This window comes from Salvelinus alpinus, chromosome 29 (assembly GCF_045679555.1).
Source record: "Salvelinus alpinus chromosome 29, SLU_Salpinus.1, whole genome shotgun sequence".
NCBI lineage: Eukaryota > Metazoa > Chordata > Actinopteri > Salmoniformes > Salmonidae > Salvelinus > Salvelinus alpinus.
The window spans coordinates 34,991,381-35,003,966 of NC_092114.1; the positions used below are offsets into that span (position 1 = coordinate 34,991,381).

Consider the following 12,586-nt stretch of genomic DNA (forward strand, 5'->3'; position numbering starts at 1 on the left):
TGACGGACCCTCCACCTCCAAATCGATCCCGCTCTAGAGTATAGGCCTCGGTGTAACGCTCATTCCTTCGACGATAAACGCGAATCCGACCATCACCCCTGGTGAGACAAAACTGAAACTCGTCAGTGAAGAGCACTTTGTGCCAGTCCTGTCTGGTCCAGTGACGGTGGTTTTGTGCCAATAGGCGACGTTGTTTGCCAGTGATGTCTGGTGAGGACCTGCCTTACAACAGGCCTACAAGCACTCAGTCCAGCCTCTCTCAGCCTATTGCGGACAGTCTGAGCACTGATGGAGGGATTGTGCGTTCCTGGTGTAACTCGGTAGCTGTTGTTGTGCAGGTGTTGTTACACGTGGTCTGCCACTGCGAGGACGATCAGCTGTCCGTCCTGTCTCCCTGTAGCGCTGTCTTAGGCGTCTCACAGTACGGATATTGCAATTTATTGCCCTGGCCACATCTGCAGTCCTCATGCCTCCTTGCAGAATGCCTAAGGCACGTTCACGCAGATGAGCAGGGACATCTTTCTTTTGGTGCTTTTCAGAGTCAGTAGAAAGGCCTCTTTAGTGTCCTGTAAGCTGTTAGTGTCTAAACGACTGTTCCACATGTGCATGTTCATTGAACAAGCATGGGAAACAGTGTTCAAACCCTTTACAATGAAGATCTGTGAAGTTATTTGGATTTTTACGAATTTTCTTTGATAGACAGGGTCCTGAAAAAGGGATGTTTCTTTTTTTGCTGAGTTTATGTCCATTATCCTTCAGTTCCAGTTTGACTAGTCTGGGATCATATTTGGGTAACCACAGGCAATTCTACCCTCCCCACTGTCCTGGCTGACACTGAGCCCTCATGTACAGAGCAACAACAGTCCATTTTTACAAGACGAGCATATACATTACTGCCTTTCCCATTGTGAGGGAACAAAAGGAGGGAGAAACTGCCTGTGGGGTCCAACAGGGCTCAGTGCTGGGGCTATTGTGGAACTGTACTGTTACCTCTCTGCTTCTTTGCTCAGAGCCGGGCTGCTGCTTCTGGCTGTTCTTCAGCTGCTGCTCCAGTTTCAAGATCTCCTGCTGGAAGACGTCCCTCTCGTGTTCCCGGTCAACGGCCTGCTCCTGGGGTTCAGAGATGAAGGCAAAGCCTTTAAAGGAGAGTAGCTATGGGAAATACCCATTACATATCAAATTAAATTATATATACATTGAATCAGAAATGCATGGATGATGAATAAATTATGGATCAAGTGTAGTGCTTTATGCACTGCCTAACCCCCAATAACCAAAGTGCACATTCATATAACATTCATGTAAATCTGTATTCTTTTAAACGATAGACTTCCTCTGGTCCTCCCCCATCCACCCCTCCCTCTCTCCCCATTCATCCATCTCTCCCATCTCTATCCATATCCATCCATACAGCCATGCATCCATACTCCCCATTCCCTCCCCTCTATCTCTTACATCCAGGAACCTCCGATTCTTTTCCAGTTGTTTCTCCAGAGCCTGGATCTGCTGCAGCAGGTCGCCGCTCTCAGTCTTGCGGGCATGCTCCAGCTCGATGACCCGGTTGATCTGCTCCTCCAGCTCAGCCTCCAGTGTTTTCACCTGGTGCAGAAGGTCCAGGCTCTCCTTCTCCGCCTGCCGCTGCACCTCTACCTTCTCAGCCATCAGCTTCTCTGTCTCCTCCAGGAGGTCTGGGGTGAAGGGAGGGAGGGATGGACAGAAGGCATCACATAAGGTGGCTTTGGAGGGGAGGAGTCAATGATTTTGGACATACAGGTTTGATTCCAGCAATGAACAGGACAGGATGCTGAGATGGAGTTGTTGTGGACTGTCGGTCAATAATCCAAAAATGACACTGAGCCCTCATGTACAGAGCAACAACAGTCCATTTTTTTACGATTAGTTTCAAATCTAAGTATATTTAGCTGTTTTTGTCTCAGAACTTCTAAACTTGTGTTTAACGCATTTTAACAGCATTCCAGTATTGAGATGGCTGCTTTCAGCAACATGTCACCAATACAGTCCTCCATTTCAGAATCATGTAGCTACTGTATATAACAGACACCCAGTATCACACCCAGGATCTTCCCAACATATCCCTTTAGTAATCCACTGCCATAATTTAACCAACATTGAACCAACCAACATTGCTTCCCCCAGAGAAGAACCAACCCCATTGTATTAGTACAACAGATAAAAAGATAAGAGTGCAAACCACAGACCAACGACGTAGACAGTGCTATGACGGTGCAATATCCATGCCCCATATGCATTTGCAGGCAAGGGGTGGGACAAATTCCTAATTGAGCAATCATCTTACTCCAAAGGTAGCAGACATTGTCACGATGTTAGCATGGACAATGTGAAGTAAGGTTAGGGTGAGCTAAATTCTTCTGAACATTTACATCAAGGGATTTTAATTTAGGAGCAAAGATGATTGCCAATAAGGAAATACTTATGCTTACAGTACCAATGTCTCAAAATATAGTTCATCAGATTCCTTCAATCGTGCTCAATCATAAATAAAATGAAGATGTTCACGCTGACCCATAAGACATTAACATGACAAACCATGATATAGAAAAGGGAATCAAAAGAAAAAGCGTAAGCAAGGGTTAGTGATTGAGTGAGTGAGCTCATAGCAAGCAAGCTCCAAGCTTTTTTTGTGAGTTGCTGATTTGGGGGTTAAAAAAATACAGTACCAGTCAAAAGTTTGGACACACCTACTGATTCAAGGGTTTTCTTTATTTTTTATATTTTCTACATTGTAGAATAATAGTGAAGACATCAAAACTATGAAATAACACATATGGAATCATGCCTTGTTAAAAGTTAATACGTGGAATTTCTTTCCTTAATGTGCTTGAGTCAATAAGTTGTGTTGTGACAAGGTAGGGTGATATACAGAAGATAGCCCTATTTGATAAAAGAACAAGTCCATATTATGGCAAGAACAGCTCAAATAAGCAAAGAGAAATGACAGTACATCCTTACTTTAAGACATGAAGGTCAGTCAATACGGAAAATTTCAATAACTTTGTGCAGTCGCAAGAAACATCAAGCACTATGATGAAACTGGCTCTCATGAGGACTGCCACAGGAAAGGAAGACCCAGAGTTACCTCTGCTGCAGAGGATGAGTTCATTAGAGTTACCAGCCTAAGAAATTTCAGCTCAAATAAATGCTTCACCAAATTCAAATAACAGACATCTCAACATCAACTGTTCAGAGGAGACTGCGTGAATCAGGCCTTCATGGTCGAATTGCTGCAAAGAACCCACTACTAAAGGACACCAATAATAAGAAGAGACTTGCTTGGGCCAAGAAACACAAGCAATGGACATTAGACTGGTGGAAATCTGTCCTTTGGTCTGTGGAAATCTGTCCTTTACTCTGCGTCTTTGTGAGAACGGATGATCTCCACATCTGTGGTTCCCAACGTGAAGTATGGAGGAGGAGGTGTGATGGTGCTTTGCTGGTGACACAGTGATTTATTTAGAATTCAAGGCACACTTCACCAACATGGCTACCACAGCATTCTTCAGCGATACGCCATCCCATTTGGTTTGTGCTTAGTGGGACTATCATTTGTTTTTCAACAGGACAATCACCCAACACACCTCCAGGCTGTGTAATTGCTATTTGACCAAGAAGAAGAGAGATGGCGTGCTGCATCAGAAGACCTGGCCTCCACAAATCACCCAACCTCAACCCAATTGAGATGAGTCTGACCGCAGAGTGAAGGAAAAACAGCCAACAAGGGCTCAGCATATGTGGGAACTCCTTCAACACTGCTGGAAAAACATTCCTCATGAAGCTGGTTGAGAGAATGCCAAGAGTGTGCAAAGCTGTCATCAAGGCAAAGGGTGGTTATAAAATAAATTTAGATTTGTTTAAAACTTTTTTGGTTACTACATGATTCCATATGTGGTATTTAATAGTGTTGATGTCTTCACTATTATTCTACAATGTAGAAAATAGTAAAAAATAAAGAAAAACACTTGAATGAGTAGGTGTGTCCAAACTTTTGACTGGTACTGTATATATTTGTGAAGTGTCACTCGACTAGAGACGAAAAAGTAACATAGACTGGCCATGCTCTGATGTGGGACACACCTGCTTCAGGTGCTGCATCGACTGCAGCTTCAACTAGGCCTATAGGAGGAATAAGAAAGCACAGTATTTCAACATGCACTTGTTTTGTCATAAAAAGGAGGAAGACTGGAGGAGAAAGGATGTGAGAGGTGAAAGCGAGAGGTGAAAACGAGAGGGCGGGGCCTCCCTGCATGTGCTGTGGTGGTATTGGTTAAAGCTGTGTCGGCAGAGGATGGATGAGCCAATGCCGTGAGGTGAGAGCCGGCGTGAAGTGTTCCTAAAATGGTCCCCTGTACATTGAATTCATGTGCTTGTTGAATACTTGCCATTTCATTAGGGATTATTCATTAACCTATGGAATACCTTGAAATAGTACTGGATGGAGGTAATGAATCAGAAAATTATTTAAAACGTTTTGCAGTGTGTGTCTTATTAGACAAGTCAAGGTAGTTCCTCCCCGTTTCAGTCGACTTAATTCTATTTGGTGTCTAATGAACACGACACAGGTGAGACTTTTCAGATGCAGTACTTGTGTTACACATGTTCCAGGATTCTGTTTTATCCCAGAGGATTTCCATCAAAAACAGTTACCAATTGTAAACTTCATTACAACATGAATTCATCATGGTCACCCTTTCTACAGGAATTTAGCAAAGTACAGTAATAACAAAGTACATTAATAAAAATTACGAGAATTTATAACACAGAATAAAAATTGTTACAACGTCATTGAGTGATAACACAATAACAATGAGTGGCTCCTGCTAAGCTGACATACTGTGTGATGATGACGATGATGACAAGTCATACAAATAGTCAAATGTAGATCTAATCAAGGAAATAAACCAACCTTCTGTATGCAAAAGAACATGGGCCTGTTTTATCTTCGTCATAGGACCCACAGAAATAAAATGACTGTCAAATTGCCATGGTCTGAAGGGCTTTTCTCATAATACCAGTATTTCTATTTCAATGATACTATCCCCCCACTTCACTCTGCCCACTCTTTGGAGTAGAGATGTCATATAAGACGTAGTCATAGTTCTCTAGTATCACCAACTGCTTGTTTTTGAGCATCTGTATTGGAATAGGCACTGTGCATATTCAATACACTTTACATGATATGAAAGTAACATTTTCACGATTATTTCACTATCTAGAACACTTGAATGTTTGTCAAAATGTGTATTTTGTTCCATTCAGATCCACAAGGAGTAAGTGGTGGGGCACATACGTAACTCGCGGGGGCCGGCATGCTCCCTCATGGCGTCCTGTTGCCGTGACAGTATCTCACGCTCTTCCTGCATCTGCAGCCTCTCCTGCTCCAGTTCGTGTAGGCGGCTGCTCGTCACCTGCAGGAGCCAATGACAATCAGTTAGAGGCAGGTTGACAATATGGTTAGCCAATTAAAAAAAATGACAAACAGAACAAACTGCCCTTGCAGTGTGCGAAGTTGCCCGACATAGCGTTAACATTTTAAACAGATGGGAAACAACTTGCAACATAATTGTCCACCATTTTCTTTAAATCTGCATGGATAGTTTTGAGACAATATTTACCTAGTGGGCATAACTGCTTGAAATGACATAATTACATCAGAGCATGTCACCCTAAACGGTTATAAAACACAGTGATTATGGTGGTTGTAGACTGTAGAGTGGGTCTGTCTTACCTGCAGCTCCTGCTCCAGGCTTAGCTGTAGTTCCTCCTTCTGACGCACCTGCTCCTCCAGCGCAGCACGCTCACCTGTGTAGCCATCGATCAGACCTGGGGGGTGGGGTGGGGGTGTTATTATATAGATTTAGAGACTGTTGAGTGAAACATTCACACGCATAGTATCAGTTCAGGTACACATTAAAGCAAAAATACAGACTCACACACAACCAAAATCAAGACGAAAAACTCCAAAAACATATTACCTTTGGAAAGCATTCAGACCCCTTGACATTTCACATTTTGTTACGTTACAGCTGTATTCTATAATTGATTAAATAAAAAAAATCCTCAGCAATGTACACACAATACCCCATAATGACAAAAGAAAAACAGTTTAGAAATGTTTGCAAATGTATAAAAAAAAAAAAACGGAAATACCTTATTTACATAAGTATTCAGACCCTTTGCTATGAGACTCGAAATTAAGTTCAGGTGCATCCTCTTTCCGTTGTTCATCCGTGAGATGTTTCTACAACTTCATTGGAGTCCACCTGTGGTAAATGCAATTGACTGGACATGATTTGGAAAGGCACACACCTGTCTATATAAGGTACCACAGTTGACAGTGCATGTCAGAGCAAAAACCAAGCCATGAGGTCGAAGGAATTGTCCGTAGAGCTCTGAGACAGGCACAGATCTGGGGAAGGGTACCAAAACCTTTCTGCAGCATTGAAGGTCCCCAAGAACACAGTGGCCTCCATTATTCTTAAATGGAAGAAGTTTGGAACCACCAAGACTCTTCCTACAGCTGGCCGCCCGGCTAAACTGAGCAATCGGGGGAGAAGGGCCTTGGTCAGGGAGGTGACCAAGAACCCGATGATCACTCTGAAAGAGCTCTAGAGTTCCTCTGTTGAGATGGGAGACCTTCCAGAAGGACAACCATCTCTGCAGCACTCCACCAATAAGGCCTTTATGGTAAGAGTGGCCAGACGGAAGCCACTCCTCAGTAAAAGGCACATGACAGCCTGCTTGGAGTATGCTAAAAGGCACCTAAAGACTCTCAGACCATGAGAAACAAGATTCTCTGGTCTGACGTAACCAAGATTGGACTCTTTGGCCTGAATGCCAAGCGTCACGTCTAGAGGAAACCTGGCCCCATCCGTATGGTGAAGCATGATGGTGGCAAAATCATGGTGTGGGGATGTTATTTCAGCGGCAGGGACTGGTAGACTAGTCAGGATCAAGGGAAAGATGAACGGAGATCCTTGATGAAAACCTGCTCCAGAGCTCTTAGGACCTCGGACTGGGGCGAAGGTTCAACTTCCAACAGGACAACGACCCTAGGTACACAGCCAAAGACAACGCAGGAGTGGCTTCGGGACAAGTCTCTGAATGTCCTTGAGTAGCCCAGCCAGAGTCCGGACTTAAACCTGATCGAACATCGCTGGAAAGACCTAAAAATAGCTGTGCAGCAACACTCCCCATCCAACCTGACAGAGCAAGTACAGGTGTGCCAAGCTTGTAGCGGCATACCCAAGAAGACTCGAGGCTGTAATCGCTGCCAAAGGTGCTTCAACAAAGTACTGAGTAAAGGGTTTGAATACTTATGTAAATGTAATATTTCCGTTTTTTTATTTTTAATACAAAAAAAAAAAGTGCTTTGTCATTATGGGGTATTGTGTGTAGATTGATTAAAATCTATTTAATACATCTTAAAATAAGGCTAACATAACAAAACGTGGAAAAAGTCAAGGGATCTGAAAACTTTCCGAAGGCACTGTTTGTGCACTACACTATACAAATATGCTACATCCAAAAAGCACTCGCATGTAACACCCACCCACTCCTCCCCAAGGCGCACACGAACACAAAAATATTCAGACAAACAAACACAGGCAGAATGTCAGACCAATTTAGCTAGACAGAGTGTAGTCTAGAGGGCTATGCTGCCAACAAACGCAATGAAATATTCTATTATTACACATCTTGTTACCGGTCACTAGGCAAATGCACTACTGGCATGTAATTCGCTGATGATGAATCTGTTTGGAAGACGTGACTGCATACTAGCAATGTTCCCAAAGATCTGATAGAGATTCCTTACAAAATCATATCTAGTACTAGTATGTAGAAGCTATACTAAATAGGTGAGGCGAATATGATTGTCAGATGTTCTTCCAAGAATATTGTGTTGATGAGTTACATAAGGTTGCGGTGCTCCATCTGATCTCTGTTTACTGTAAACACAAATAATTTGAATAGGTGGCTCGACCCTTCTGTCTTCATTTATTCTGTTAGTATTACAAAAGTATACGAACCCACGTAGCAGTAACACATTTTTCACAACTAAGGAATGCATCTTAGTTACATTCCCAATATTTAATAATTTACAGTAGATTAGACCACTCCCAAGAAAGCCTTCTACATAAAAATGACAACTCATATATAGGCCAACCTTTAAGATTTCAATGCTGTCACTAACGAGGTTTCCATCCAACCTTTTATGCGAGTAAAGTGCGTCAGATAAAAAAAACATCACGACAGGCCTGATGGAAACAGCTAATTTGTCCGTAAACTTTCCGAATGTTGACAAAATACACAAGTAATTTTTTAAAATTTAACCTTTATTTATCCAGGCGAGTCAATTAAGAACAAATTCTTATTTACAATGACGTACTGGCCAATGTGAGATCTTTGTGTCTAAAATTAATTATGCAAGAAATGGCGGTGGAAACGATTTTATGTGCAAATGTTGATCAAATCACCATCATATCAAAGTAAACTTGGAGTCATGTAATCATAGGTTGTGTTGCCCTCCCACTTTGACTTGGGAAAGCATACAGTTTATTAGGCTATAGGTGAAAAAAGTTATGATTAACTTCACAGGGCGGTGAAAGTGCACAGTGATTTATTTTGCAATTTTACCCTCTTTTCGCCACAATTTCGTGATATCCAATTACGATCTTGTCTCATCGCTGCAACTCCTCAATGGGCTCGGGCTCAGGAGAGGCAAAGGTCGAGTCATGCACCCTCCAAAGCATGACCCTCCAAGCCGCACTGCTTCTTAACACCTGCTCGCTTAACCCGGAAGCCAGCTGTGCCAATGAAGCCAATGTGTCGGCGGAAACACCGTTCAACTGACGACCGAGGATCAGCTTGCAGGCGCCCGGCCCGCCACAAGGAGTCGCTAGAGCGCAATGAGCCAAGTAAACCCCCCCGGCCAAAACCTCCCCTAACCAGGACAACGCTGGGCCAATTGTGCGCCGCCCTATGGGACTCCCTGGCTGTAGTGATGCAACACTCCGATGCAGTGCCTTAGGCCGCTGTGCCACTAGGGAGGCCTGCACGGTGATGAGTTTGATGCTCCTTTCTAAATCGAGGGTCTTATTCTGGTGACATGATGATAGATGCTTGGCTGCAGTTTGACAAATAAAAATAATCTTGCTCTTTTGTCAATAATCTCATGTAGGCTATACCTGCACTATATCTTAGACCTGTTGGCTAGAGCGTACATGCCAACACCAGAGTGAGCACATTCGCTATATAAATGCTATTTGTGTGACAAAACCATCAGTAGAGTTGAAAATGTGATGGAAACACGATTTTTACATATTTTTTATTATTGGTAAATGGGAATTTAACCGCAAAAGTTATTTTTATGCACACTACGTCATCACGCATAGGCTTTAAATCGGTAAGAAGTCAATTTGATGGAAACATCTAGAAAAAAAGCTAGAAAAAAAAATTATGCATTTTTTTTTTTATATTCACATGAAGATCTGGTCACCAATTGGATGGAAATCTAGCTAGTGTCAATTGATACAAATGTTGTTTGTGTGTTGAATTATCAAGGTTTACGAGCACAGCAACACTATATTAATTGATTACTTGTAACTATGCGCCATGTTAGCTAACAACTAAAATGACAGGATAGTTTAAACAATAACTCATGTGTTAACTCATATGTTGAAACTTGGAATGCTGCTTTCGTGGCAAGTGGCCGTTTACCAGAAACTCAGCACTCTTGGATCTGCATTCCTCTGGTCATAAGAGGTTGATTGTCAGAATCAATCCACCAACCAACAATTCACGGTTTGTTAAGGAAGTTACGATTTATAATAAAGCTGATAAAAATAAAAGGTGATATTTGAGTACTGATGAGACGGCTCGTCTTAAGTATCGTGTCATTTTATTAGGCCACAGTCATGATGCCTGTATGCATCTTGATAATATCAGATGTCTGATATAGCCTAACACTGGAAGCTTGTGATGGCCTCCTGTCTTCACCCTCTAGGTACTGCAACAGTCAAAACTGGTTGACATGATCTCATTAAAACCAGAAATTGCAGTTTTGCCCTCTGGGTAGTGATGGGAGGGGGGAATAAATACACTTACAGATAGCAATATTATTTTGGACTATATATATTACTTTGACTCCAAGTATAATTTTTTGTTGTTGTTGCTTGGTAGTGTTAGATGGCGCTAGTCAGCTGTACCGGCGTCAAAACTATATTTTTCATCCTATTGCTTGTTCTCCATCTTTTTAAATAGTGAGCCAACATGTTTTTAGCACTTTTATTTCCATGACTGATCAAAACTAAATTTACTCATGCTCAGGAAGGAATCCCTTATGACTGAAACGCATAAGGCTCTAGTCTTATGAGAGAGTCTATGTCATGTCATGTCATGGAAACAAATTGCGTATGATTAGGTGCAAATAGAGGATCATCGATCAGGGTGCAAAACAAACTAACCACTGTGCTGACACAGGCTGCCACACACGCATGCACACACTACAACTTTCTTGCATTAAAGACACATTAAACTTTTAGAATGGACAGCACTGTCTCACCAAATGTGTAATCTCTGCACACACTTGAGGCCCCTTGCTACAAAATGTCCACAATGGCATCCCGATGTCATTACATTTCCTTGAGCAATGCAGTTAAACCCCACAACAACTAGTCCCTGGGTGTCGATGACATGGATGTCAATTAAGGCAGCCTCCCGCACCTCTGATTCAGAGGGGTTGGGTTAAATGTGTTGGACAAATTTCGGTGGAATGCATTCAGTTGTGCAACTGACTAAGTATCCCCTTTCCCCTTCTTATAGGCCTATGTCTCACTCTAATATAAAACCTATCCTTTGCGAAACATAATACAGAACTACATCATAACTCCCCTCAAGAGACTTGAGTGGCCTCAGAGCCTGGCTAACATTTTCAGAATCAGGCGACCATGAGCCTGTTCCTCTGTCTTCATTGAAATCAGTTTTCCACACCAAAAGCTAGGTATTACATAGTGAATCAGACAGGACAAAAGCAGGGAATCATTACGGCTTGACATTAACTGTGTTCGAATATGTGGATGGGGGAGCAAACACAATGAAGACCGAGTAATTTTGGTTGGAGGCGTGCTCGAAAGCTTTTAAGCGCCTGAAATGCATGTTGAAATATGTAGGCTAATACTGTCGATCAAATCACGTGATTGCAGGTAGTAGTGGTTTATTAAACTTTAAATGTCTGGGTGATGTTATCGAGTATACTAGTCTGTGAATAAGAGTGTCCTTCTACCCTATGTGTGAGTCATGAAAAATAGCAAATGTCAACCAAATGTAGAGGCAGAAACACTTAAAGTACTCTCCTTATCTTATTTGTCCAGCTACATTTGGCTGCGTGTATTTACTCAATTTTTTTTCTCTACTCTAAGTCGCATTTCAGAAACGTACGCAGATGAAGACATATCCCAAACTTCAACAATGCTGGTGCACATTTCAAAGGTTATCATTATCACCTAATATCAAGCAGCAGTTGGGAGATGATTTTATGAAAGCAAATATTTGTCATACTTCAGAATCCTATCACATTTGACATATATACAGTTGAAGTCAGAAGTTTACATACACCTTAGCCAAATACATTTAAACTCAGTTTCACAATTCCTGACATTTAATCCTAGTAATAATTCCCTGTTTTAGGTCAGTTAGGATTACCACTTTATTTTAAGAATGTGACATGTCAGAATAATAGTAGAGAGAATGATTTATTTCAGCTTTTATTTTTCACATCACATTCCCAGTTGGTCAGAAGTTTACATACACTCAGTTAGTATTTGGTAGCATTGCCTTTAAATTGTTTAACTTGGGTCAAACGTTTTGGGTAGCCTTCCACAAGCTTCCCACAATAAGTTGGGTGAATTCTGGCCCATTCCTCCTGACAGAGCTGGTGTAACTGAGTCAGGTTTGTAGGCCTCCATGCTCGCACACGCATTTTCAGTTCTGCCCACAAATTCTCTATAGGATTGAGGTCAGGGCTTTGTGATGGCCACTCCAATACCTAGACTTTGTTGTCCTTAAGCCATTTTGCCACAACTTTGTAAGTATGCTTGGAGTACTCACACCCTCTCTACAGTATATATTAATTTCTGTTTCACCCACAGATCCCCTAGCCACCTGACTCACCAAAGCACACACCATCCCCCACAAACAACCCCAGACACACACTTCCACTCGTCATATGGCATTCTCACTGCCCTTCAAACACACACCCACCCACATTTAAAAACAACCCCATCACAAACACCACCCCCCCGCCACTCACCCTCAGCCCTGTGGAGCTCCAGGGCCAGCTGCTCGCGGGCACGCCCCTCCTCCACCAGTCTCTCCTGCAGATCCTCCTGCCGCCGCAGCAGATCGCCCATCTCCTGGTTGTGGCGGAAGGACTCGCGCATCAGCTCCGTCTGGGTGACGCGTGCATGTTCCAGCTGATCAGGGTTGGTAAGATCGGTGGAGACAAAGATAATGACTTTAGTTAGCAAAGAATCTTTGAGGAAATACTGGT

General features: G+C 42.5%; 1 protein-coding gene across 9 annotated transcripts in view; it reads right to left on the minus strand.

Annotated features, from left to right (window-relative positions):
* LOC139558578 (A-kinase anchor protein 9-like) overlaps nt 1-12,586 on the minus strand; it is a 139,444-nt gene that overhangs the window by 22,162 nt on the left and 104,696 nt on the right. For 8 of the 9 annotated variants that reach the window (XM_071373793.1, XM_071373795.1, XM_071373789.1 and 5 more), the window contains 6 exons: nt 12,347-12,509; nt 5,765-5,859; nt 5,327-5,444; nt 4,114-4,152; nt 1,456-1,688; nt 991-1,110 (listed from right to left, as the gene is read on the minus strand). In XM_071373793.1, the coding sequence (XP_071229894.1) occupies nt 991-1,110; nt 1,456-1,688; nt 4,114-4,152; nt 5,327-5,444; nt 5,765-5,859; nt 12,347-12,509 (768 nt within the window). The remainder of the gene's footprint in view (nt 1-990; nt 1,111-1,455; nt 1,689-4,113; nt 4,153-5,326; nt 5,445-5,764; nt 5,860-12,346; nt 12,510-12,586) is intronic. The other variant, XM_071373791.1, reaches the window with a different exon arrangement.